The 27,443-nt window shown below is 42.4% G+C and overlaps 1 protein-coding gene across 1 annotated transcript; it reads left to right on the top strand.

The window, feature by feature from the left end:
- Positions 1-26,173, top strand: fam135b (family with sequence similarity 135 member B). The gene is made up of 19 exons (XM_034545328.1): positions 1-77; positions 2,927-3,006; positions 8,759-8,898; positions 10,685-10,755; positions 11,670-11,843; positions 13,093-13,219; positions 15,709-15,868; positions 16,906-16,955; positions 17,481-17,636; positions 18,748-18,821; positions 18,898-19,052; positions 19,159-21,127; positions 22,476-22,642; positions 22,882-22,973; positions 23,127-23,224; positions 24,175-24,326; positions 24,566-24,676; positions 25,203-25,316; positions 25,968-26,173. The coding sequence occupies exons 1-19, from the start codon at positions 1-3 to the stop codon at positions 26,171-26,173; spliced, it is 4,173 nt and encodes a 1,390-aa protein (XP_034401219.1).
- The last annotated feature ends 1,270 nt before the right edge of the window (positions 26,174-27,443 follow it).

The following is a 27,443-nucleotide window of genomic DNA, read 5'->3' as shown; positions in this document are numbered from 1 at the left end:
ATGTCTGAAGTACAGGGAACGCTGGAGTTTTCTGTAGAGTTGCACAAGTTTCACAATGTGGATCTCTTTCAAAGAGGGTAAGCCATTTTATTCTTTTTGCAGATATTACAATCCCACAGTCGTGATATTTGTTTATATTACTCGGCTTCACAACTGCCGACTCGGCAAAACTCACAGGGCATATTAGTGTTGCCTGCTGACTAAGGAGACATTTTTAATATCTTTATATATATATATATATTTTTCAACGTTTTGTACCTTGACTGATCAAAAAAGATTAATTCAGAATTTCAATTTTTTAATGTAAGTATTTCAATGGTTCCACAGTGAATTGTGCTCCCTCAGTCAGCACTGGAAGGAAATACAAAAAGTATTTCTTGAATTCAGCAGTTCATGAGCATTTTCAATATATTCTCCAGAGAAACGTTGGTTATTGATGGAATAATTGCAGACCAGACTGCTTTCACTTAAAAAAATTAAAAATGTACAAAACAATACCCCATCCCTCCAACCGATTAAACCATTGTTTATCTGCACACACTGCGATGAGAATATATTAGAAAGATGGATGAATGCTAATGAAAATATGCCACGTCTTAAAATGATGAAGGTACATTATCATTATTATTGAGTAAATTAAAGTCTACTCAGTACATTTGTCTCAATCCACTGAAAAAAAAACAGAAAAACAAAAACGTCTATCCGAGCTGGATGTCTGAGAAATACCCATAATCCCCTGCAAATGTATGTCAGGACATCAGGGGGTTTAATGAGATGTGGCTTTACGAATCAGCATTGGGTTGAATGAGCTCGTCGTTAACATTCAGACAACAGATTACCCCGAAAAGTCAAAACACAGAATATTGAGTTGGGACAAGAATCAGCCTTTTTGCATATATAAATATTATACCATAAAAATATGTAGGAATTCGACATGCCGACAAAAATGGCATGTCGGATACATTTTGCATTAACAAAAAACAACGGTAGTTTCTAGAAAGCATTGTCACACCTGCCTAAAACTACATTTATTTGCAGATTATCCCCCCCCCCCCCACTAGCTGTTATCTGTAATAATTTTTTTTTTTTAAATATCAATTTGTATAAGGAGTCAGGTCGTTGTTCGGTCAGCCTTTTGGTTTGTTATTCCACACGAGGCGGCAGCTAGATTAAAACCATGATAGAGAAATGAGAAAAAAAAGATGGAATAATAATTGTAAATCAATTTCTTCGAAGCCTATTGAATTAAATATGAACAGCAATCGTAGACGAGACCCAGAAAAACAGAGACAGACGACATTTAATCTCTATAAACTATAGATAATTGTAATAAAGTACTTTTTTTTTTAAACAAAAGGAACACAGATACAGTGTGAGCTGAACATTAGTGCAGCATCTGCATCGGGTAAAATAATACCCCGAAAAAAATGGAGGCGTTACATCTCCGCCATCTGTTTTTGTAGGCCAGTGCTCACCTGAGGAGGGCAACACAATAAACAAACAATATACTTACACAGAAACAACAAATCTAAAATATAACGGGCTCTGCCCATCGGAATGTGAATAAGATGTGTAAAAATAAACCAAAAAATACAAATTATAATGTGTACTTTTTCCCCAGTCGAGTTTTTTATTCATAATATTCTATGACGTCGAAAAAAAAATTGACATTTTATCCTGCCGGGTTTTGCTGCAGGAAGATTAAAACCTCTCATCGGATGCCAGCTTTATCAAAAATGATTTTTCCATCTCCAAAAAGGGATGGGCCGAAGCTTAATCACTTCAGCTGAGTGCACTAATATGTGTGTGTGTGTGTGTGTGTGTGTGTGTGTGTGTGTGTGTACCAGTTGCCATACTGGTATAAACCACCAGTTTGAGTTCTACCATTAAGTATGCCAGACAAACATTTAGTATGTCTCCATATATATATATATATATATATATATATATATATATATATATATATATATATATAGTATGTAAAATGCAGCATGCCAAAAATACCCATTTTCCAGTACAAGTCGGCGTACTTATCTGGTTACTCCGACCCACAATCCTCAAGAATATCGGGACAGAATATATATATATATATATATATATATATTAATGCAGGAGGTCTCAAATACTCAATAAAAAAAATAATAATAATAATATAAATATATATACCAAATATATATATATATATATATATATATATATATATACATATATAATATAATTAGATAATTAGATACATATATATATATATATATATATATATATATACATATATATATATATATATATATATATATACCAAAAGGTATTTGAGATGTTTCTTTTAAAGTAAATAATACTGTAGTTTATTTAAAATTGTTCAGTCTATAAAGGTTATAAAACCTCCGCTGTAAGAGCTAGAGGATTAGTGTCTGACAAGCTACTGGCCACCGAGTTGACCTACTTCATCCCATAAACACCCCTTATTTATTTAAGCTGTCAAAGTGACCTTTTTCAAAGACGTGTTTCTTCCATCATGTCATGTAAATAATCTTTGTGTGCTCTCCTCTGTTTCCTTGATGATGAAATAACCTCATTTCATGGGATCAATCCACTTTTTGTGTTATCTTTAACTGTTTGCTGGTACTGTAGTATCATAACACCAGTTCCCATGCGGTGCAATGTACGTTATACCTTACAGCTATTAAATAGAGGTTTGTGATTATTTCTTTTCCATTATTAATAACCATTTTAATATTTCAGCAACATTTGTACAATTCATTGTTGATTTGTGTTTAACATGACATTGTTAAATTCAGAGTACTTCTGGAGCCTGAAAACTGCACGTTTTAATTTTATTTTTAGTTTAGTGCCTCTTTAAGCCGACTGTGGTGTGTGTGTGTGTGTGTGTGTGTGTGTGTGTGTGTGTGTGTGTGTCGTCCTCCCACAGGTTCTACCAGGTACGCGCCGGGCTGAAGGTCTCACCTCGAGTGCCCCACAGGTTAATCGTGACCACACGAGACAACACAGGTACACACCACGCACACTGGCACGTTTATAGGTGACGCAGAGATTTCACCAGTCAGACAACACAACACGGCCCTTATGCTCGTCTGCAGATACCATCTCTCAATTTGGGATATTAGATACATTTTGCTGCCCTTTTTCAGTCGATTTGTGTGTCTTTGTATTTTTTTTGTCATTTCTTGTTTTTTTTGCCGTCATTTTACTCATCTTAGGGGTTGTTTAGGGTCTTATTGCAGTCGTTTTAAGTCACATGGGAGTTGTTTTACATTGTTATGGGTCGTTTTGCATCCTTTTGTGGTTGTTTAGTGTCTTTCTGCAGTCGTTTGGAGTCACATACGAGTTGTTTTGCATTTTTTGGGTCATTTTGCATCCTTTTTGCAGTTGTTTGGAGTCACATAGGAGTTGTTTTGCATTTTTTGGGTCATTTTGCATCCTTTTGTGGTTGTTTAGCGTCTTTTTGCAGTCGTTTGCATTTTTCGGGTCATTTTGCATCCTTTTGTGGTTGTTTAGCGTCTTTTTGCAGTTGTTTGGAGTCACATAGGAGTTTTTTTGCATTTTTTGGGTCATTTTGCATCCTTTTATGGTTGTTTAGCGTCTTTTTGCAGTCTTGTGATTGGCATTGTAGTTACTTTGCATCTTTTGGGTCGTTTTGCATCCTTTTTTAGTTGTTTAGAGTCTTCTTGCAGTCGTTTTGAATCTTTTTGATTTGACTTTCCAAACAAGAAGTGTTAAATGTCACCTGAAACCTGAACACCCAGGACCCCCCTGACCCTCTGACCCCTTGGGGCCTGTGCCCTGTAGGCCCATTCAGTCATAAAGGCCCAAAAACAAGAAGACTGATATATCAGAGACAATATTTACATTTACATTTCACCAGATAAGATTAGAAGTTTTTTTCCAGAGAAGTTTCCACAGTGGTGATTTTGATTAAATGCAATTATTATAAAAGTGACGCTCCTGTCTGAACTGGTGGTGTTTCAGTCCCAGTGATTGATGTCCAAAGGGGACAAATCTCTCCCGACACAGGAACTCTTTTCATGACCTCAGTAAACGTCTGAATTACACACACACACACGGTGTTGTTCATGCTCGTCTTTGAAGTGCACGTGAAGACAGTTATTTCTACCACTCTGTGGTTAAAGTACACGGTAGCACGGGGGAGGGGGGCTCTTATCCTCAGCATCATTTTAAAGTATGTGGGATATTGACAATTTCTACAACCTCCTCTGGATTGTAGTAATCTCAGATTTATTGCCTACATGTCTTGGCTGTGTTTTAAATTTTTTTTAAAAGATCTGTGGATTCAAAAGAGCTTCAATTGGACACATCTAAGGCTTGTCTTAAAATATACTACATATCTCTTATTGCTTATTGAGCCGCAATGATTTCACCTTGAAAAAGCACCAATTTGTATTTACTGTGGCTGAAAGAACCCAAATAAATGTCTTATTTTTATTTTACAATTAACTGTAAATGAATCTATCGGTGTGTGAAGCGCTGCATCAGAGGATGAGAGCGGCGTGAATGTTTTTCGGCTTTCTTTGGGTTAAACACTGACTCACTCTGCAGAGTCTCGCATATCTTCCAAAACCAAATGGTGGCAGCGCACATTTTCTTTGCTTTCAAACGGAATTGAATTGTTGCTTGATAAAAAATATAGTGTGACAAATAAAACTCTATTGAAATGTCTGTTCTAAAGGAGGAAGAGTTTTTCTTTGGTCTTATATTGAGGGAATTAAGACTTAATTAAGAAAATGCCAGAACTTACATTATATTATACACAATAGAAGGCTAATCTTTAAAAAATGCCGTTCTTCAAAGAAATTAATACGAATGTCTTGTGTAATTATTCAATATTTACAATACACTCATTTGCAAAATCCTCGACAGCGCTTCCCTTGATGCTCGGTGCATTTCAACATACGCGTTCATTCATAAATCACGATTATGAATGTCATAAAGGATCCCTCACATGTTGCGCAACCTTCCAGAGCTTCTGAAATATGGATCTGTGGCGTCGCAGAAAGACGTTTCACCGGCAATACCGACTGTAATAAAGCTATTTTTAGACTCGAGCGCCGTGCGTGTGTGTGTGTGCGTGTGTGTGTGTGTGTGTGTGCGTGATTTGCACATAGTGTAGCCTACTATTCTTGTGAGGACATTTTTTGGGGGATTGTGAGGATATTTGAAGGGTCCCCTGGATATGACGTCAGGCCCAGTTCCAGGTTGTATTAAGGCTAATCCTTTTGGCTTTTAGGCACGCGGGTCCCCTGGTTACGGTCAAAGGAGACGTCGCATCGGTTTAAATGTTCTCACAGCAGAACCGGCGTGTGTGGTCGGTGTGTCTGCGTGTGGTGGCGAGGACGGGAAGGGGGGAGCGTAGTCCAGCTGGCGTCTCACTGTGCATTGCGTCAACACAATAACAAACTAATACACGCGATTTGATTCACTTTGACATTTTCTTTTTTTTTTAACCGTCCACCTAAATGTGAAGGAAACTGACCTCGAGCTGACACTTTGTTACGCGTTATCTCTTCATATAAACACCACTTTAGTAAATCAATATTTAATGAAATGAGCGGCTTTCTATTATTGTTCATTACAAACTATGTGAACCACAATGCCCAGTAGTGGATCATTTAAGTTGGTGGAGATGTACCTACCACTACATTTATACCTATCTATTACTATACGATCCTATGTTTCATAAACAAGGTCATTTGTAGCAAAAACCGCTGCAACGACATGAAGCCGATTCACTGCAATCCTATATTCTCCTAAGCAATAGTATATATTTGGCAAATAAGGAGCACTGCAGCAGTGTGCAATACAGTACGCATCATATTCTTATGGTAATTGGAAGCCCCCCCCCCCCCCCCCCCCCCCCCCCTCCCTCTGCAGCTCCTTCCACAAGGTCGTGCGTTAAGAGCACCTCGCAGGCTCAACCCAGAGCATCAATGCACCAGCCGGCTCTGGATTTAAATGCATTTATCACACAGAGACACGCAGGAAAATAATAATAATTTACTTTTGTTCTCTGTCAAAAGTGTCCGTGCTCGACATTTCAAGTGTCTGCGGCGTCCTGTGTGACGCATCGTGTGAGAGGGAAGAAGCATTTTAATGACCGTGATTCACGCGCAGAAAAGCGGTTGTTTAAGGTGACTAAGAGACTTCCTCTTATTAGTATCATGAAGAGCGACGCTGCTGTTTGTAGGGAGTGCACACACACACACACACACACACACACACACACAGCAGATGTAGAGCACCAGAGGCCGTGGGCTTATTATTTCCTCCGCAGCCCTCACTGTGGCTGAAGCTTAAGGGCATTTTCAGCAGTTTATTTTTTTTAATACGCGGGGATTGTGATGACTCTGCGAGAAATGCGGTATTAAAAATATCAGAACTGTGTGGGTTTGATTGTGTTTTTACATGAATGGGATTACTAAAAAAAAATGTATTTCGAATACATTGATATGCAATGAGAGCGAGAAGAGCGTGTAAAGAATATTCAACGTCGCAAACGTGTTCGTGGCACTTGGAAAATACACTAAATATGCAAAATGATGCTACACGTAATGTGTAGACCGCACACAGTGAATGTTATGGTAATCAGATGGTATTCATACACATGAGGATGACTTCCTGTTGCCAGTAGGTGGCGCTGTGACTCGATATTGGCATGTAGATTTGGGGCAGATTGGATACAGCATCTTCCTGTTTCATGGAAAATAACTTGAAACGCACTTTATACTCTACATGGGACCATCATTTACTAACTCAGCATTATATTGTATCGAATAAGACTCGAACACTTGCAATTCAAACCATAAACTAACGTAATAAATCAAGTTGCCCTCTAACGACGATGAGAGAGAAGGAAAAAGGAAGGCACCTGTTCATTGGCTTCGCCTTTCAGAAGTCTGGACCAGCGGGTATTTCACACATCTTACATGAAATGAAAAGGTGAGGGCTTTTACTTTGGAAACTGTTAGCAGGGCTCTTTTGAGCCAATTTGCCACACACGAGGCCAAGACCCATATCAGATATCTATTTCTGGCACTTCTTGGAGCGCTCACAGATAGACGTTACACAAATAAAAAGCTTTTGGATAATTCCTTCAGTTTCTATATAGGGTTTCACACCGTTTCGGGCCCGAATAAACATTCAAAGTAATTAATTGAAACAGTCTTAAAAAAATTCAATGACCAGCTTTCTGTCTCAACTTTATTTATTTTTTTAATAGATCTTATTACGTAACCTGTATGTACAAATGCTGTATATGTACTATATATATATATTATGAATATATATATATATATATATATATTATATTATTATATTATAGTATATATAATATATATATATATTGTAAATATATATCATGTATATATGTATGTATGTATATATTACATATATATATATATATATATATATATAAAATAAATAATATATATATTATTTATTAATATATTACAAGTCACCTCACCGGTCATTTATTTATGTTAATTCCTGCAGTTTACTGTCTCTAATCCACCTCACTCGTGTGTCTGCAGGCAGTGTGGGTGGGAAACCCAAACACACACACACACACACACACGCACAAGGAGGACACATGTGAAAAACAATCATATCAAAGTCACATTCTTCACACCCAGAGGGGCTTACACTGCCGTCTCTGTCACACACCCATCATCCTGGCTGGGGGCCGCTTGATGCTGCAAGTAGCAGCAGCGTTATATCTGGAGGACGCCTGCAGAGAGAGGGAGCGGAAGAACGACACTGAAAGAGAGCACAACCTAAAGGGGGGGGGGGGGGCTCAAAGACTTGCTGGACAGCAGGAGAGCCAGGCTGCAATAGGGGAGATGTTGACAGTTGTTTTCATCTGCTTCCAGTCTTTATGCTACGCTAAGCTAACCACCTCACCTGCTCCCCAGGAAGAAAGACAATAAGTGTCGTTCCCAAAAATGACCCCTAAGTATTCCTTAAAGGTTAAGAGGACTTTGAAAGGGACAGTATTGACCATGCATAAGCATATAGGTGTAGAATAGGGGAGATGTATCGTCGGTCAATGTGTAAAACGATGACTGTGCACGTTTGAAAACCAACTCTCTCTCTCTCTTGCGCCCACATTTAGTATGCAGCCATTAATAACTTGTTCTATGTGTGTACGGTGCTACGCTCTCTTGACTCTAGCCTTACTTCATCGTAGCAGCAGTTTCAATTGAAGAAGAAAAAAGATTGGACACATCGAATGTGAGACTGAAACACTAATAAATCAACGTATTCACAAATCTGTTTTCCAGATCTGAATAAACACGCTCGGATCCTTCACCAATCCCATTAAATGTTTGCCTAAATGTCAGGTCACACATTATGCATTTTTTTTCAAATCCGGGTACATATTCACAAATCTGAGCACACACACACACACACACACACACACACACACACACACACACACTGCGTTCATCAGGGGAACGAAAGGCCACACATTTGTATTTTTTTTTACGGTTATGAAAAAGTCTTTTTCTAGACTTTTATTTTTTAATGCCGGTGAAATCACGTGATCCCAATACAGTGTTGCGTATTACATAAGAAGAATGAGTGAAACCTAGATGAAAGGAAAAGGAGGAATAAGTGAAAAAGATGATTTTTAAAATGACGTTGTTTGTTAAATGGTTGGGGTTTTTTTGCATGCCGTGACAACACTGACCGTTGACTAATGGTGCACGATGGTGTCGTCCCACGTCAGGAGAATGCAGCTTCAGCTCCGCGGGGGTTCACGACGGCAGCGTGTTCAGCCGGATATTTCAGATCCTTTACAGGAACGAGGAGATTACGGTGAACGACCGTATGATCTTCAAAGTCCATCTGCTGTTAGACGGAGAACAGGTGAGTCACGCTGTTAACACACACACACACAATACACACTTCCTGTTGAGAAAGAGAATGGGGAATGGCATTTGGCTGCTCGCTATTTAGCAGAAGCCTCGCTGTAAAATGACAGATAATTACCGTAAAATCAGCTGTATGATAGTTGAATTAAATGCCCAGTAATGAATGGGCTTTTATCCTCCACCTCATACCACCTTTTTTAAACCAGAGAAATGAGTGGTTTTGGAAAAACTGTGAACTGATGGACTTTAATTTTTACTCCTGCAAAATAGTGCTTCGGGTCCCCCAAGACCAAAAACACATCAGATTAATTCTATAATTCTACAGCTCTGTCTTCTGAAGCTACAAAGTTGAGGTGAAGTTAATCTTTCTTTTTTTTATTTTTTATAATTCAGTCCTGACCAATCCCGGACACAGGAAACAGCACAAGGGATATTGAGTTCAACAACTTGCCTCTCGGAAATTAATGCGCTTTAATTGACAGACGAATGTAAATGGCCTCCGCCACCGACTGCTCCCCATGTTTCCGTCGAAATGACCGGGCGTGTAAACTACTGCCAGACAGTTATTGATGTACTGTCCTTTGCGGTTTCACCGTGGGCGCGACCCCAACAAAAAGCCCGCTCTGTCGTTTTTTGTTGTTGTTGTTGTTGGGAGCCGCCGGAGCTCAAATTGATCAGCTGTGACAGGCCGGAGGGCCCCGGATGTGGTGGGAGTTAAGATGGCCCCCACCCAACCGCCTGGAAGATAATCATCCACATGATAGCCGCGGCTCAAACCGTGACATTACCCCGCAACCGCCGCTCAGCTGCTCTCTCTCCGACACGGCGTCCGCGGCTGGCACGGACACGCCTCCATCACCGTGGCAACATCCCCGCTAGGCTCAGAATGAGGATATTCTGTCTCACGTGGCTCTGCCCGATTTCTAATTTTAGAAGATTTCATTAAACGCAGACGTTCACGTGGAGGTGTGGGGGGGACGGAGGAGCCTTTCGAGGCGTATCAGATTTCAGCCGTAAGCTCTCCCGAAGGCTCCCGACTCATTAACCTTCCGGTAGGTTATCTGCCGCTCGCAGCCACAGATAGCGCGGACCAAAAATAGCCCCTCTTCTTCCACGCCTGTGTACACGTCGATAAAGCACGAGACTGCAAAGATTTGTGTATGTTTGCTGTGCAGTGTGCATGCAATAAAATAGAGAACGAGAGGAAATACTGTGCTGTTTAATTAGCGACACTTTGCCCTTTAATCTTCAGAAGACTCCATTCACGGCACCGCCTTTGTGGTTTGCTCTTATACCTTTTTTGTTTTTCCACTTAGTTTTTTCAAATTAAAATAAGGTGCCCTGTATTTCCATAAACATGTGGTATTCTATGGCTCTTTGAACACGAGAGCAATTCATCTCTGTTCAACTTACATCGGGTTGCAGATCACACAGAGAACATAAAACGTAAGAATTAAATCAGCATCGGCCCCATTAGGTTCTAAGCCAAATAGCGGTATTCATCTGCATACTGTATACAGTGTAAATGTCCATCATATACTCATTTGGGATCACTGGTCCTCTTCATTGACCCGTTTAAGACTTAAAATCTAACAAAAAATCATAGTTATCGGCTAACGAATGTACAAAACTACATTCAAGCACCTTTGTATCAGTTTTCACGAGGTTACGTGACAATTTATGTACGTTTCCATGGAGTATTTTCCTGATTTTGTGCCATGTCACCTCATTCCCATAATGTTCCTGCATCACCAACCTGTAACTGGGCCAATGTGTTGCAGGTGGAGGAAGCCTTGAGCGAGGTGGACTTTCAGCTGAAGCTGGACCTTCATTTCACCGACAATGAGCAACAGTAGGTTTCTGAGCAATTTGTAAATGTGTGTGTGTGTGTGTGTGTTTGTTTGCTTGAGAGGAACACTAGACTTTCCCCTTGTGCAGCTTTTTATGCACGAGTGAGAATGCAAACTAGGCACAAATAAGGGCTATTATGTCTCGTGGCTCACAGCCATCTCTTTAAGCACCTGATCACAACTTCTGTGCCGGCAAAACACACGATTACTGGGATTTGCTCGTCGGCTCGGGACAAATAGAAGGAGAAATATATACGTTTCTTTATCATGTGGCAAAAGGCACTGTTTTTGTTGGGAAACTGCCTATTTATTGGCCTGCAGCTGCATATTAGCGTTTGTGTTTAAACTGTTAAGTCAGCGTTTTTGTCATAGTTGTGTGAGTATAGTACTTGTCAACGCTACATAGGACAGGAGTTATGGAGCCGCTGTTTTTCCATCTGTAGAACTGCAGAACGTCTACGAGGTCTCCGTTCAAATTCCAGTCAAGATTCAGACTCTTTTCTCTCAGATTATTTATTTTATAGTTGCAGGGACAATATAGGCTACAGGGCCTTAATAATAATGTTAGATTATTGGTGATCAGCAGTCCTCATTCTCAGGCATCGTTTAAAGAGTCTGGCAAAAGGCAAAGAGACGCTTTTTTGAGGAAGCGGCTCTCTGGGCGCAAAAGTAATAGATATTAGCATTCACTTTTTAGTATATGCAATAACATCTGCATCAGCATTATAGCATTGTAATACAGAGTAACTATTTAGTTTAACCAAATAATATTGTGTTACTGTGTATTGTCAGGCATGTTGGACAGCAGTGAGCACTAAAGACGGGCAAAATACCCAAAACAAGAATTTTTTAATGCAAAAATATTTGTAATTTGTGTGTGAGTGTAACACGTGTCTCTCTTTTCCCACTTTCCCAGGCTGGCAGAGATAGCGACCGTCCCGTTGATCAGCAGTCGGACCCTCAGCCTCCACTTCCACCCGCGGAGAGGCCTCCACCACCACGTCCCCGTCATGTTTGACTACTTCCACCTGTCCGTCATTTCTGTCTCCATACATGCTTCACTGGTTGCCTTACATCAGCCGCTAATCAGGTAGAGTTCACCGGGGGCAAACGTTTACAATTTAACTGTCCTTAAATTTACACGAAGCAGAAAGACCCTCAAACCATCTCAGACCATCAAACATCACATATCCTGTCTTCCAAAAGTCACCGTTGCTATGCCAGTTATGCTTTCCAATCCGGTGGCAGAATTACGACTTAAAATTTTTTTGCCATCTTGGAAACATTGGGTCCACGATTTCAGAAAGAGAGAGACAAAAGCAGCTTTTCATTTAATTAAGCAGCGCTAATTAAGCTAGCGTTAGCTAAACACAAGTAAAAAAAACAAAACAATTCTTTGGCAGAATTTTAAATTTTTCCAGCTGACTAATTTTCCTTTTAAATTGTATTGCTTGTGGAATATTGCTGAAGTTGTTGGACTTCTAAATAGCAGGACATAGCTAATGTTAGCCTAAACTTTGATAGCAACCTGGACACAGTGGAGAAATATTACATCATAATACATTTTTATATTTAAACGTAAACTGTAGCAGTTGCAAATAAATATTAACCTTAATGACGAGCACGTTGGCCTTGGAAGTCACGCTCGGTGAGGTAGTTATCTCATTAGCCGGACATACGAATAACAGCAGCACGCTGTTAAACCCATTCCTTACACTTTTGCATTATAACTTTTGATAAAGTTAAAACCTTCCAAACTTTTAAATGCTTAAATGTACAACGGCTTCAACTTATGAAGACATCTAAAGCTCGACAAGGCCTGCCGTGGGTAGCTCGGGTTGCTAAGCAACGACTGCACGACCGCATCATTTCAGCGTAATGGGAAATGCAGTATTGAATTGTAGAGCTGGTCACACTGGAAAGGTGTAGAATTTGACAGTGAAAACAATAATTTACTGTGTCCACGATACCAACAGGAGAACTCAAGTGAATGAACCGCTATAACATATATTTCCTCTTCCCTATTTGTTTTGGCATCCACGCTTAAAAGTGTATCCGTTAGCTAGATACATTTCCAAACACATTCCGTTAGCTAGATACATTTCCAAACACATTCCGTTAGCTAGATACATTTCCAAACACATTCCGTTAGCTAGATAGATATCCAAACACATTCATCAGATAAGATGAATTCAGCCGTCAATATCACAAACTCTGTTTTTAAGCCAAGCATTACATAGATTACTGCAGTACCTGATTGATTGGACACACACACACACACACTCACACACACACTCATGGTTTGTCCCTGCATGTGTTCTTGCCTGTTCTCTCTGCAGCTTTGCGCGTACAGGGAAGGGCTCTTGGCTGGGGAAGGGCTCGCCGGAGAGCCCGAGCGACCCGTCTGCCATGTCGGTGGAGAACCTCGTGTTTGGCGCTGGCTACTGCAAGCCTGTCACCTCTGAGGTATGTTAACCTTTAGGAGTTCAGCTGCGCTCGAATAGAAAGTCACAGGCAGCCAAAGCCTGTTTTGTCTCACAAAGCTGAAAACAGCCCCGTAATGAGCGAGTCCTCTGTTCTGCTGGTTGTTCCCAGTTGTTCGGGATTTACTGATCCTGGACCTGCCTGTCACCTTAAATTCTGTCATTTGTCGGGGGGCCTCCGTGCAGTCTTAAGGCTGAAAGACCAGAGGCCAAACACGGAGATTATTACTGCGCTGCACCGAGGCTTTTCATAATATCTGATTAACCCACCTGCCCAGGCATGCAGGCTCCAGGCTGAGCATCTGGAAGTGTTTGCAGCTCTTTGTACCCATTTACAGTCCAGTTAAGCTTAACAATTGCATGATGACAGAAGTTATGATGGAAATACTGTTATCGTAATTATTAATTATAATTAATCATCACTTTAAGTACCTAAACATAGTTATATTAAGCTACGCTAACCGGCTCTACCTTTCATACTAGGCATACAACACATGGTATATCATCTTAAAATATTTTAAAAAAGACAACTCGTATCTGGACTGCATGTCATTTTTGCACAATTTTCATTTCATTTTCTCGATGGAGTATTTATTTCTAGTTTTCTCTTGTGTTTGCCAATTATTCCAACTCAGTGTACAGTTGTAAAACAGTCGGTTCCATTTTTTCCATCCTTTTTTTACGACATGCATCTCTCAGGTCCCTGTGGACGCCACAGTCTACACTGTAAACCTTAATGAGCGCCATGCGACCCCACCCCCACCCTATCCAACACACCTCCTGGTTTTTACTCCCACCCCTAGCTGGGCACTTTAATAAGCTCGTGTTTAGCCAAGCGGGGGGGCCTTCGTTTGATCACAGTAATGAGTTCTGCTCACAAGCGCCACGTACTTCATAGCTGCAGGTGAAATCAGCACAGAATGCCGCCTCCTCCTTCACCTTTATTTATTCAGAGCATTTTACCTGCGGCTACACTACGCTTTCAGCACTTTCTCTCTTATTTCTGAAAAAGAAAACCACACGTTGTAGATATCCATCGATATAGACGGTTACACCTCAAAGTTCCCTCAGTGGCAGGAAAGGATATCTTACGAGGAAAATGATGCCGTTAGAGAAACAACAGAGAATTTTGGATGTTATTGGTGTAAATAAATCCTGTTTTTTTGAAGATGAACACACATAAATGATGTGGAATATATATTCGTCCTATATCCAAAAGCTGCGTCAACAGCAGCGAACAAAAGCAGAAATTCTCATGTCAGGTGACATCCGAGACATTTTTTCTTTAGCGTATAGAGAGAAACTACGAATTTTGGAATAATTGCTAGTTCATACTGAAAAATAGCTTCTTTTTTTTTCTTCCACGACCCCCTTCGCTCGCAGGCTGATCCAGGCAGGCCTCCTCTAAAGGGTACAAAGAATTATGAAAGTAAACATACAGATGTTCCTTCCTGGTTCTGCTACGCCGCGCCGCTGCAATTACAGAGCGCGCCCAGGTATGATGATAGGGCCGGAGACTTTACTATACGCTAGGGGGCAAATTGCAGCGCATCTCCCCAGTTACTCAAGCGTCACAATGCCTTTACAAAGCGCTCCTGAGCCGCACTGGCGCTGAGGGAAAAAAAAACAAACAATCCCAGCCGTGAGGATGACCTTGGAGCTGAGCAGCGGACGAGGGCAGCCACCGGTCACATGCCCGTTATATCTTTTAGGAAGATAAATCAGAGGCATGATTATAGTATCGAGGTGATTTGCAGCTATTGGAAATTTGCAGCGGTTGAATTCAGTGAATACTTCTACGGCGCTGTTAGAGAGCCATCTACTGGAAACACGGTCCTCATCACAGCTCATATTTAGCCAGCTCTCAAAAAGCAGCGGGGAGTTGTACTCGAGCTATGCAGGATTATTTTCTTGTCTTTTTTCTCGTTACTCATCGAGCTGCTTGCTTTCCTTTTGCTTTGTACCTCACTTTTGCTGAATGCTACATGTTTTTTTTATACATGTGTCCATTTTATCTTCACGAGGCCTTGTGTTTCTTTTATTTATTAAGGCCCCGGACAAACATTTGGCGCCTTGGATTCTGTGTCAACTTCCTGTGCTCTTTTTAAAACGGTCATAACGAGGGAAGCGTTACATCCTCCTAAGGGCCACGTGCACGTTATTGATCTGCTTTTACAGCCCCCGCAGCAAGCTGTGTTTAGGGTCCATTTGCCTCCGACGTCGTATTTGATCTTCCAAGTCATTATCTTATTCCTTACCATTCAGTAAAAAAAAAAACAAAAAAAAAACACTCCTTTTATCACAAGGTCAGCGACAAGCCCGCGTTAACCGTCGCAGCTTGTATACTCGAACTATAAATGCCAAGTATGTGTCCACGTCTGTTATTAAGGCGGGACTCTTTTCTGAGAGTTTTCGGGTGACTGCTGACCTACATAGCATCTGACATTTTCCCCTGTGTCTCCTGCTCCGCAGGGGAGCTTTTATTTGCCCAGTGAAAACTGCCTGCAGAGAGCTCACACGTGGCACCGGCGGCTCTGTCGCCTCCTGCTGGTCGCGCACGGGGGCCTGCACACCTACCACGCCGCGCTGAGGAAGGAAATCCCACAGCTGCAGCAGACTCCACTCGACTCAGGTGACCATTATGCAAAGCTCGGTCCTCAAACTTTTATTTCTAGCCTTCGAATGTTGGAAGTTTATTGGGAATTAAACATTTTGGATAAGAGTGGCATACAATAAACTCTTTGTTCTTGATGTGCACGTGTGTAGTATCAAATAAAAAAAGCTGTCATTTGTTGCTACCGAATAAGCAACATTTTAGTGTACCTGAAGGTTGGTAGCGTAAGGTGAAAAGAGTGAAAAGAGAGTAACTAAATGTATTCTGACCGGCAACTAAAAGGGGAAACATAAACCACTTCATTAGGTTTATCACGTCGGGTCCTCTGCAGACAATTAATGAGAAGAAACCTTCTCAGTACACAAAACACATGGCCTTTTACTGGCGATTGAAAAACAGACCAAACAACTCTGCTGGCTTTTCAAGACCTTTTGTACCTCGGCTGCTGCCCCCTGTGGCCAATCAGGGTGGAGCTCTGGAATAAATGCCACTTTAACCCCATGTGGCATCAATCTCCCTTCAGTTGGACTCAATTAGTTAAATGCACTTTGAGAAAAAGATAGAATTCACATTTGCCTTCTTAAGAGGTTTAGACAAAACAGAAATAGTGTTAGTGAGGTTAGTGTCTATACTGTTGGGAGAGGAGAAAATAGACCCCCATGACAAATTGTGGAGCTGATTTTTAATAATTTCATATATTGGTGAGTAGTTAAATTGTGCATCATATCTTATAAATACATCATATATTTGTATTTACTGTAAACTAAACTGTCAAATAGATAGAAAACAATTTGTAAGAACCAGAAAAAGGAAATACTATGTCAAGATTGTACTGTACTTGAGTATATGTCCTTCATGACATGATTTCATCCATAATCCCTATATTATAGTTTTAGTCTTAAATCACAAAATATATTTAAAATTATTTGATTTGTGTTGTTGTTCAATATATACAAAATTGGCCTGAAGTTATTATTTGTATTAAAACAAGTTTCTAAATAAAATATATGACTTTCTGTTATGAAATATGCTGCTGTGCACGTTTCTTTCCACAGAGGTGCTGCCTGTAGACGAAACTCTGAATCAGCTCACAACAGAGTTACAGGTAAGTTCATTATGTCTTTATTGTTACGTTCACATTGTTATGATTTCTTAGTAATCGTGTTTCCTATTTTGAAGTTTGTTTATTTGTTTATATTTCGGGGGTATAAAAAAACACTATTTTTCGCCTACCTGCTACCTAAACAGTTAATTCTATGCGCAGACAAAAGTAATGTAAATAAATTATGATTTATTTGGGTCGGAACGCAAACCAAGAGGCAGAAATGCAGTAATGCTGCATTTGTTTATTTTTACTATCCTGTAGGGCAGTGAATATCAGCTTAGACAACGGTATTAGTTAGGCGATGGGTATAATTACAATATTTTATTTGGTGCGAAGGGGATCATCGAGACATTAAACAATCACGACTTCTCTCTGAATATATTGCGACGTGCACGTGTGGACTGATATGACGGCCCAGCTGTTATAACCGGCCTTTCACACAGAGAACAGCAAGAGTTGGTTGATTGATGAGTTTCAGTTTGATATTACAGGGATCTATTTTTTTTTTTTTTCTGTGCCCATCAGCTCCAGGAAGGCCACGAGAGGGTAGCGGAGCAGATCAGCAGGGACGTGAGCCAGCTCTGCTCCCAGCTGGCCGCGCTGTGGAGCCACTTCCTGGAGGCCGCCGTTCTCAACCCCCACATCCTCTCCTATCTGGCCCAGGAGCACCACACACTCAGGGTGAGAGTGGCCCTCCATCAGAGGCATTACGCCATGCTCAGACGCACCTGCGCCTTCTCCCAGCCACAGGCCAGATAGTCTCCATATCCGAGTGCAACCGTGACGATCGGTGCCGATATCTTCAAAAAATTGAGCCATTTTACATCCTCCACACCCACAACAGGATTACAAAAATACTCCAGAACAATGAAAATCAATTCAGTTTATTTTATACAGGCCAATATCACAAATTACAAATTTGCCTCAGAGGGCTTTACAATCCGTACACGTGTCCCAGGACCTCACATCGGATCAGGAAAAAATTCCCAAAAAATAGTTTAAAAAAAAAAGGGAAGATGAATGAACAGAACAATGAAAATGATTTCATAACCATTGATATTTTTAGCTCTGTGTGCGGCTCATTAAGGCACGTCGTGACCAATTTTCTCAAAGGTTTTTTACAAGCTATTGAATACAATTCTTCCTTAACACACTGGGATGATCTAAGAAGAGCAAAAATAAAAAAATGAAATCAGCTGTGATGAGGAAGAAACCTGCGTGTTGGACTCAGGAAAAGGTTAGAATCGTGAGTTAAACTGACCAAACTCTGGACAGGGAATTAGCATAATGATAATAATAGACGCCATTCTAGACGGTAGCTTAAACCCAGCTGAGCAAGTTAATGTGATTTCCCAGTGCAATTTCCGCCCAATCACTGGGCTGTTGAATATGAATATGTGCTTCACAGTGGAGTAGCTCTAAAGGCTCTCTTATGTGGCATTGTTTCATCTCAGTTGTCTGAAAATAATGAACATGTTTGCTTTGGTATTAGATTACCCCGAGGGGATACTGTCATGCCTCCGCCCACCAGCGGAGTTCGGATTTCAATTAACACTTGTTCTTTTAATTATTGTGGGGTGGAAATACAACAGAAATAGTGTTCCTGGTGATGTGCCTGTCACAGTGGCTGACTTTCAAGGATGATGCACTTCTAATTGGAGCTGGAGAAGGAGAAAGATTTTTGGATCAAGCTCGTGTCACAAGACTGGAAGCAGTGATACGAATCTCTCTCTCTCTTTGTGAGCAGACCTTGAATGATGGAAACTGTTTTGTCTGTTTCTGGAAACACCAGGTTAGGAGGTTCTCGGAGGCGTACTTCTTCACTGAACACCCCAAAGAGATGTCGTTGACTTTTCAAGAGGAACTGTAAGTGTCAGCCCGGTATTCTATGAATGGAGAGACATGTCGTATTGATATTGATGATATTATTCTGCTGATACAGAATCAGCAGACATGGCCAGATAGCTGCAGAGGTGCGGAGCTCGGACTACTTGACCAAGATGCCTCCTTTACCTGTTGAGTGCCTGGACATCGATGGAGACTGGAACAGCCTGCCCATCATCTTTGAGGACAGATATGTGGAGTCTCCTCAAACAGGTAATATAAAAAAAAAAAAGTGGCTGAAAATACGTCGTCATTTACATCCAATCACAAAAAGGTTAACTGCAGTGCCCTTTTTTTTTTTTTTTTTTTTTTTTACAAGAATGGACGTCACATGTGCCGGCCACTGATGGGCGGGCCCACTCAGATCCCGCCATATCTCTTGTCAATGGGATTTTTGAATGCGTCCAGGGAGCCAGATCACCAGCAATACAGCAGGATCCCTTGGACAGTGACGATTACATGGACCTACCCACATATGTCTCCCTCATGGCAGAGCAGAGTAAGACCAGTACCGACATTAGGAGTACCCAGAACCTCGTTCGCACCGAGGACATTGCTGAACCCTCTCGAGCAGCGGCAGAGCCCTTGAAGGGACAAGAGGAAAAACAAGGGCGGGATAAGGAGGCCTGTAATCCAGGCCTCAGGTACATCACAGATAAGCCTCGTGATGTGGATCCATATAGAGAAGAAGCAGTCCCTGTTCTCTCCTCAACCCTCAATCCCCTCACTGACTCTCATAACAGCAGCGATGGGTCTCCTGCTCATCATGCAGCGGAAAATACCATTGTACGTCCTGATGCCACAAATGACAGCAATGCAACAGAGGGGGAAAACAATGAAGAGGAGTCCGATATTGCGATGCCATTAAATCACTCCATGGACGATGAGATTGAGGATTTTCCTCTCATCATTGCACATCCAGTTATACCTCCCTTTCCCACTGATCTCAGAAAAGAGGTGACTCAGCGCGGAGGCCTGGCCGGCTCCAAGATCATGAAGCGCTCCTCCTCAGTTATTTCGGACTCGGGTATTGAGAGCGAGCCCAGCTCGGTGGCCTGGCCCCTGGAGGCGGCATTGCGAAGCCGACCTCCTCGAGACTTCTCCAGCGAACTGGAGATCCCAAAGCAAATAGTGTGTCGCCACCCGGTCCACCGCTGCTCTCTGGAAGGCCTGCAGATGGAGAGCAACGGCAGCGGAGGCATACAGGCCTCACTCACTTCCATTAGCTCCCTGCCATACGAGGAGGACCAGCAGCAGAGGCAGCTCAGTAAACTGACAAAGTCAGTTTCGGCACCACAGATAAGCAGCCCTGAAGACACCGAGGAGGACCGTGTGCTCCTCAACCAGGAAACAGATACTGAGAGTTTAATGCAACAGCAGGATTCATTGAAGATCGACGGCTCTTCTTTGAACAGCAACCTGGATTCGGGGCAATCCGAATCATCTTTGTTAGACCCGACGACTTCAATGCCAAATCTTGGCCGTATCCTCAATGAGAATATTAGCTCCGAAAAGTCAAACCCGCCAAAGAACCTGTCAAAGACACACAGAACCAAGTCGGCGTTAAGTGGTGTGTCTGAAGTGCTGCTTTTACAAGAGTCTGTGGAGAGCCTTCATGTGAAGGAGAGCGCTGTTATTGTCAGCCACGGGGAGAATACGAACCATCAAACACACATCAGTGGAGTAAGCGCCTCGGAGGAGGATGTGCATCTCGTTGAAACAGAAGCAGTGCCCTGCAGCTGTGGAAACAAACCATGTGTGCATAGAAGTGCAGAAGCACGGGACAGAATGAACACTGTAGATGATTGCCAAAGTTTCCATCAGACTGAACTGTTTAGTGTTGAGGATCAGAAGTGTCTGGATCCCTCCCGATCACCTCCAGGGCTTCAACCCACCAGTGACCTCCCCGGCGGTACCATCACACAGAGGCCGAGTGATCTTACAGGGCTGATTGCCAACGATATTGTGTCACCCGTTGACCTCAACGGGATGTCAGCCAGTGAGAAAGAGCCTCTGGACTGCCAGACTAAGCCCCCTAAGATCCCCAACTCGGGGCTGGCCTTTGTGAATAAGAAGATGGTGGAGGTGGTGAACATGTCAGTGTCCTGTGCCCCGACCTGCCTGCCCTTTTCCTCCGCGCTAAGAGACTCTCCGTCCATCAGTGGAATGTCTGCTCGCCAGGCCACCTCACCTATCACCCATCAGCCTCTGGGATCCTTTGGTATCATCTCCTCGTCTTCGCTCAATCCCTTGAACATGGATGACGAGAGCAACGAACGAATGCTAAAGTGAGTATACATTCGAGCTAATCTTAGCGTTAGCGAAGGACAAATTCTGCTCGAAATGTGTTTTGAACCCCAATTTAAATGACATAGCATGTTATTTTCTCCCTTTTGTGTGTGCATGAACAGGCACAATTACATATGTGTGACTAATAACCAGAGAGCAGCCTGCCACACAAAACGAAAAGAGTCACACGGTCTGAACTGCAAACCCACGTTAGCTCCCTCGCTAATGTCTCCGCGTAGCTACAAGCACGGACACACGTCTTCTGTTGCACCTGAACTTGCTGCTAAGCTACCAGTCAGACATCTGCTCGGGTTACAGTGCTGACGTTAGCAGACTAGATAGCAAAAACAAATTATACTTCTGCAAGCGCTTTTATCATCTTACAGTTACATGCAAATATCAACATTGGTTGGTTTGGACCAATTGAGCTATTAGCTAAATAAGCTGTAGTTATCGGTGCACATTTGTTTACATTAAGTGTCCTTGTCCACTTAGCTTTTAATCAAACACGTCCACCGGCCCGTCCACTTAATATGTGGAGGCTAAAGGAGCATTTTGGTATGTTGCTTTTGTAAAAAAAGCACCTTTTTATTCAGATTAATGACTTCAAAAAGGGCTTCAGTTGGACATTAAGGCTGCGTTAGTTATTTGTGTTCAGGCAAGTGAGAATAATGGCTTTCTGACTTTCTGAATAATGGCTTTCTGACATGGCCTGCATATCAGCAAATGCAGGCCATGTTCCAGGAAAAACTTTGTAGGATTGAGATCATAATCCACACCAACTACTGGAAACAAGGCCAAAACACAAGGTTTTTATGGGTTTGTGGAGACGGCTGATGACATCTGGTGCGGTAGCTTGCAGTTACTCATGCTTGGTAAGCCTAGCATAACAAAATGAAGTGAGGGCAAATATGAAGCGAGGAAGTCGAGACGAGGTGATGCATTAAATCACATCAAAGGGTGCAGGCAAATCCACCGCGATTAGCTGAGAGTACAGGAGCTGGAATCGGATTTGTTTTTGACTCCTCCGCAGCGGAAATCTGTAACCTGGCGGGATGAAAGGGAAAAAAAAAACTTGTAAGTAGCTGTGGGACTTTTGTTTGAAAGTCCTAATTTGCTCGGAAGTCGGCAACGTTAACTAATATTATACAAGCATGCAAGGCAGGCTGTCGGTGATATTCTATCTAGACCAAAGGCAGAAAACTGTAGGAGTGATACCCGTTTATTGTTAAAGAAATACAACCTTAGATCAGTATTTGATTGTCTTTGCACATTACTGGCGAAGGAACATACCAAACACAAGGTCTTGTTTTTTTTTAATAAAAATGCAATTTCCTTTTGCTTCAGTTTCTACAAAGCCAAAGACGAGCTGCTCAAAGAGTTGAGCTTTCAGGCCAGCCTTTACAGCGACCTCCCTCTCCTGGCATCCGATCTGCCCTACTTCCCCCCCGAGGAGGACGATGAGGAGTTTGATGACGGCATACACCTGGTGGTGTGCGTCCACGGGCTTGATGGTGAGTCCTCATGCAGCCGACGGTTCTGGTTCACTGCTGTCCAATTCCACTGCAAGAACGTACACATACCGCACGTCCTGTTTTCTGCCCTATTAGCATTGTAAATGTAATAGTCTCTTGAGAGTGTGTCCTACAAAATATCACTACGCACCACGTAGCCTGTGAATACTAATTCCAGGTGTCACTTACATGGCTAATGGGCCAGAAAACAGCGAGTACAATTTCCCCTCCGCTTCCAGGAAACAGCGCAGACCTTCGGCTGGTGAAGACGTTCATTGAGTTGGGACTGCCGGGATCCAGACTCGACTTCCTCATGTCTGAAAGGAACCAGGTACATTTTTTTTTTTTTCAAACGGCGGCAACTTGTTCAAATGTACATTTTGCAGGTGCTCTGAGGGCACTTTGCGGAGCGCTGACGACGACGCTTTTTCCGTGTCGTTCCCCCCCCCCCCCCCCCCCCCCCCCCCCCCACCCCCCCACGCAGACCGACACGTTTGCAGATTTCGACACCATGACGGACAGGTTGCTGGATGAGATCATTCAGCATGTCCAGCTGTACAATCTCACCATCGGCCGGATAAGGTCAGTCGCTCAACTTTGAGATGCAGTGCAACGCGCACATTACTGACAACTCAACCCTTTTTGATTGATTTTGATTGACCATTTGAGGCAGAGATGGGAGCAGGGGGGGGGGGGGGGGGGGGGGGGGGGGGGGGCAATCATCAACTTAAGCAGCATTCTGTTTGGACAGTAGGTGGCAGCAGAGACTGCACCTTGATACTTGGAACGCCTTTAATCACAGTTTGAGGATAATATATTGACTGTACGAGTCCAAAATGGATAAGCAGCACAGAATGGATGAAAGGCTCTTATCATACAGTGCCAATAAGTTCCTGACTTCCCCATGATAGACTGTACTCCCTTATGCAGCAGTGCGTTGCCTTGTTCCTGTAAAATTAAGCTATTCATCTTCCAGCCTAATTGCACTCAGTGTGGCAATTATAATTATTTATTTTTTTTGTGAGAGTTTCTCCCCAAGTTTGTTAACTTTCCTTCCTGTGTATTTATTCTCTGGAGAGAAAGTATCAAAGACAAAAAGCAATCGACTGCCACAACAGCATCTGGTTCTTTCTTTTCTACATTTTCTTCCATATTTTGTCTGGTTGTAGATAGATGAGGAACCCACATGGCGATGAGGGATTTTGGGGTAAAGCTGTAACAGTACAGTAATTAAACTAAGTGACAGACATATAGCTTTTCATGGATCTGCTGGGAAAAACGATTCATTTGCGTGGCACGTCCTCTATGTCAGTATCATTAAGTTGTCATTGCCTTTGAGAGTGCTTAAACAAGTTAATGAATTTTCTGTAATTACCAATGTTGTAGCTTAAATCTCTGAATAGCCCCAGCTGGAACTACTTCCTACACACAGAATCGACTATAATAGGGTCAGCAGTGTTCGAGGCACTGTTGTGTTTTTTTCCAGCCACCCAAGTTGATCTCCCTGAAAGTAGTTTGCCTTCGACCGACAGCTTCATCGGCCACTCTCTGGGGAACATCATCATCCGCTCGGTGCTGACGAGGCCCCGCTTCCGCTGCTATTTGCCCAAACTGCACACTTTCCTCTCGCTGTCAGGTCCGCACTTGGGAACGCTGTACAACAACAGCACCCTGGTCAGCACAGGTGAGGCCACCGCTCCGCTGTGAACACCCCCCCCCCCCCCCCCCCCCCCCCCCCTAAAAAAAAAACCTTTACACTGCAGATGTGCCGAGGTCACGATGCTGTACAGCCATGCATTTTGACGTTTTTTTTGTGCTCCTCAGCAGCATCTTTTATCATCCATACTTTGGGTTGAAAAAGCAGCCGGTCCCGATTGTGTTTAAGTGTGTGTGTGTGTGTGTGTGTGTGTGCGCGCTCCTTAGGTCTGTGGTTAATGCAGAAGCTGAAGAAGTCGGGATCCTTGCTGCAGCTCACCTTCAGAGACCACGTTGATCCACGGAAAACCTTCCTCTATCTCCTGAGTCAGAAACAAGGTACCGTCTGAAAGAATTTGAAACACAGACGGCATATTGACTGTCTCACTTTTACACACTATTACTTGAAAGACAGCCCATTGAAATATTCATGAAAATATTGTCATCGTGTCTTTCTTTGTCAAATTTCTGTACGTGTCAGCTCGCTAACACTCAAAGCCCCCCCTGCCAGCGGGCTGCGAGAGGCCTGTGAGAGGCCTCCCCACTGTTTGAGTGGAACAAAGCAGTCGTTTGTCACACAGGCTTGAAGAAGATAAGCCTGAAAACACTATGTTACCCCTCCAGAGCTGTGGCAGGCTGACAAAATGATCCAAACCCTGTCATTGGAAACCCACCAGCGCACTCTATTAAAAGCACACTGACAGTAGACTTGAGAAAAAAAAACGAGCTTTATCGTATCAAGCCTGTCATTGTAGTTTGTGACTGTACTTTGCGTTTTACATCCAATTCACTCTCTCTCTCTCTCTCTCTCACTGTCTAACGCGCACTGCGGCTCTCATCTACTTGTTTGTTTCTGTGTTTTTAGGGCTCCAGTTCTTCAAGAACGTGGTGTTGGTGGCATCTCCGCAGGACCGATATGTTCCTTTCCACTCTGCTCGAATAGAGATGTGCAAAACCGCCCTTAAAGACAGGACCACAGGTTAGAGGTGCATGTGTTAATGCGACTGGATTCTCTTCTCTTTCAATATTGACAATATGTTTTGACATTGCAGAACAACAATGCCATCTTTCTCTCTTTTAATCTTCGAGGATATTGAGTACAAATACTTACCCGTTGTGTCTGTAGAGCCGAGTACCCCCTGAACAGTGCAAAGCATTTTGGGTTGAGAAAAATAGAATATGTAGGCTACAAATTCAGTTTATGAAATTACACTCATACCTTTTTGGATGCTCATTTTAAATATATTTTTTTTAATCTCACGTACCCCCAGGGGGACACGTACCCCCATTGCAGAATCATTTAAAGTGACGCTATGTCATTTTTGAAAGAAGAAATAAGAAGTCTTTCCTCTTTCAAATTCGAGTTAAATTCAGAATTAATAAAACGCACCCTTGCACAATTAAATACCCTCATCGGTTTTGCATCATCTATCCAGGTGAGGGATCCCCCCCCACCCCCCCATAAAGACGGTGTAATACACCAAACTACTTCCGAAAACCAAAATAAAACTTTCCAAGGTTTATATAAACCACTGCCAGCAGCTGGTTAGCTTAGCCTAGCTTAAAAATGTGAACGCAATCGGTTTAAGTAGTAGGACTAACCGTGTCTTTCCTACTTTTTCCACTCAAGGGCCCGTTTACACTGAGATGATCAACAACCTCTTGCAGCCACTCGTGGAGGCGAAGGAGTGCCGGCTGATCCGCCAGAATGTGTTCCACGCTCTGCCCAACACAGCCAACACCTTGATTGGCCGCGCGGCGCACATCGCCGTCTTGGACTCTGAGCTCTTCCTGGAGAAGTTCTTCCTGGTGGCAGGGCTCAACTACTTCAAATGAAGGTGTGGAGGCGTACAGGACAGAACCGTTCAGTGGCTGACGGAGCATATTTGGAGGATACGGCACCTACTTTCACTTTGTACAGTATCTTAAATGTATATAACCCCTGGTGTCCAAGTGGCAAGGCCTGTATATCCCCCGTTGTTAGGATTGTTAGCAGCTGTTATAAAAAAAAAAAAAGAAGAAAAGACCAGTGTATTGTGACTGAAATGCTAACTCGGAAGTCTGAGTTAGACATGTAGCCATGCAAAACGAAAACGTCCGACATCCATCACAGGATTAATTGTAGATGTTTTTATGGCCTTATTAATAACCAGCGGCAGCCAAAACGCTAACAGATGCTAATTGTTGTCAAAGGCATTTAACTACTTTCCCTTTATAGTTGGTTTAAAAGGCTTCGGTAAGGCTGGTTGATTGAATTCTCCCTTAAGGGTTACACCTTGGATCTGAACAGTCTTAAAATGCACTCGGAGCCGAGGCAATAGCTGGGCAGCATTTGTCCCCTTGATTGTACATGAAGTATTTTGTTGTACAAATCCGTTCCTTTATACGAGAAAATAATGAATATATTGTTTCAAATTATTTATTTTTTGGCTTGCGTATGTATGTATGTATCTACGGTGTAAGTAGTCCATCTAAATGTGATCTTTTGTTATTCGTTATCTATCAAATGGAAGTAGACACTGGAGGCAGAAGCGTTACGCCGCGTAACCCCAATAATTCAGTGCAGTGGATATCTGCTTTTTCACACACGTACATCAGTTTGATCCAACTCATTGATCCTGATTAGCTACGTTCATGGAGTCCCCACAAGTGAGCAATACAGGACCTCTGATGCCAAATGGCTCGAGCTGGTTTGTTAGCCGTCACTTCTTAATTAATTGTTTGCACTAATTGATTGACGGCATTGAGTAAGTTCATGAATTGAGCCAAGTCCCGCCCTCCTCAGTTACAGTTCCTGTCAAGTTTACCACTCCAAAATTCAGAGTACGTTTTGAAGGCGATGAGTCGTCGACGACAGACAGACGTCTTACAGTATTGATGCAAAATACCACTAAAAGACATTTAAGTGTGGCGATTTCCATTTTTGTTTTTTAATTCATGTGACAGGGAGTCAGAAAACGGGCTTACAAATATAATTAACAGCAAATGTACTGTTCACATAATGTGGAGAAAAAAAAAAAACCTAATTATCCATGACTACACGGTACAATATTACAGTGTAATGACCATTTCTTTCTTAATGAGCCTTTTCAAATTCAAGATTAAA

Source organism: Cyclopterus lumpus, chromosome 11 (genome assembly GCF_009769545.1).
Source record: "Cyclopterus lumpus isolate fCycLum1 chromosome 11, fCycLum1.pri, whole genome shotgun sequence".
Taxonomy (NCBI): Eukaryota; Metazoa; Chordata; class Actinopteri; order Perciformes; family Cyclopteridae; genus Cyclopterus; species Cyclopterus lumpus.
This window is presented reverse-complemented; position numbering and strand designations above follow the sequence as displayed.

What these genes read in the sequence shown, in the direction of transcription:
- fam135b (XM_034545328.1), top strand. Translation starts at nt 1, where the DNA reads ATGTCTGAAGTACAGGGAACGCTGGAGTTTTCTGTAGAGTTGCACAAG. An exon ending in GACCACACGAGACAACACAG is followed by an intron (nt 3,007 to 8,758) that starts GTACACACCACG and finishes GTCCCACGTCAG; the next exon opens with GAGAATGCAGCTTCAGCTCC. An exon ending in TCTCCTGAGTCAGAAACAAG is followed by an intron (nt 24,677 to 25,202) that starts GTACCGTCTGAA and finishes CTGTGTTTTTAG; the next exon opens with GGCTCCAGTTCTTCAAGAAC.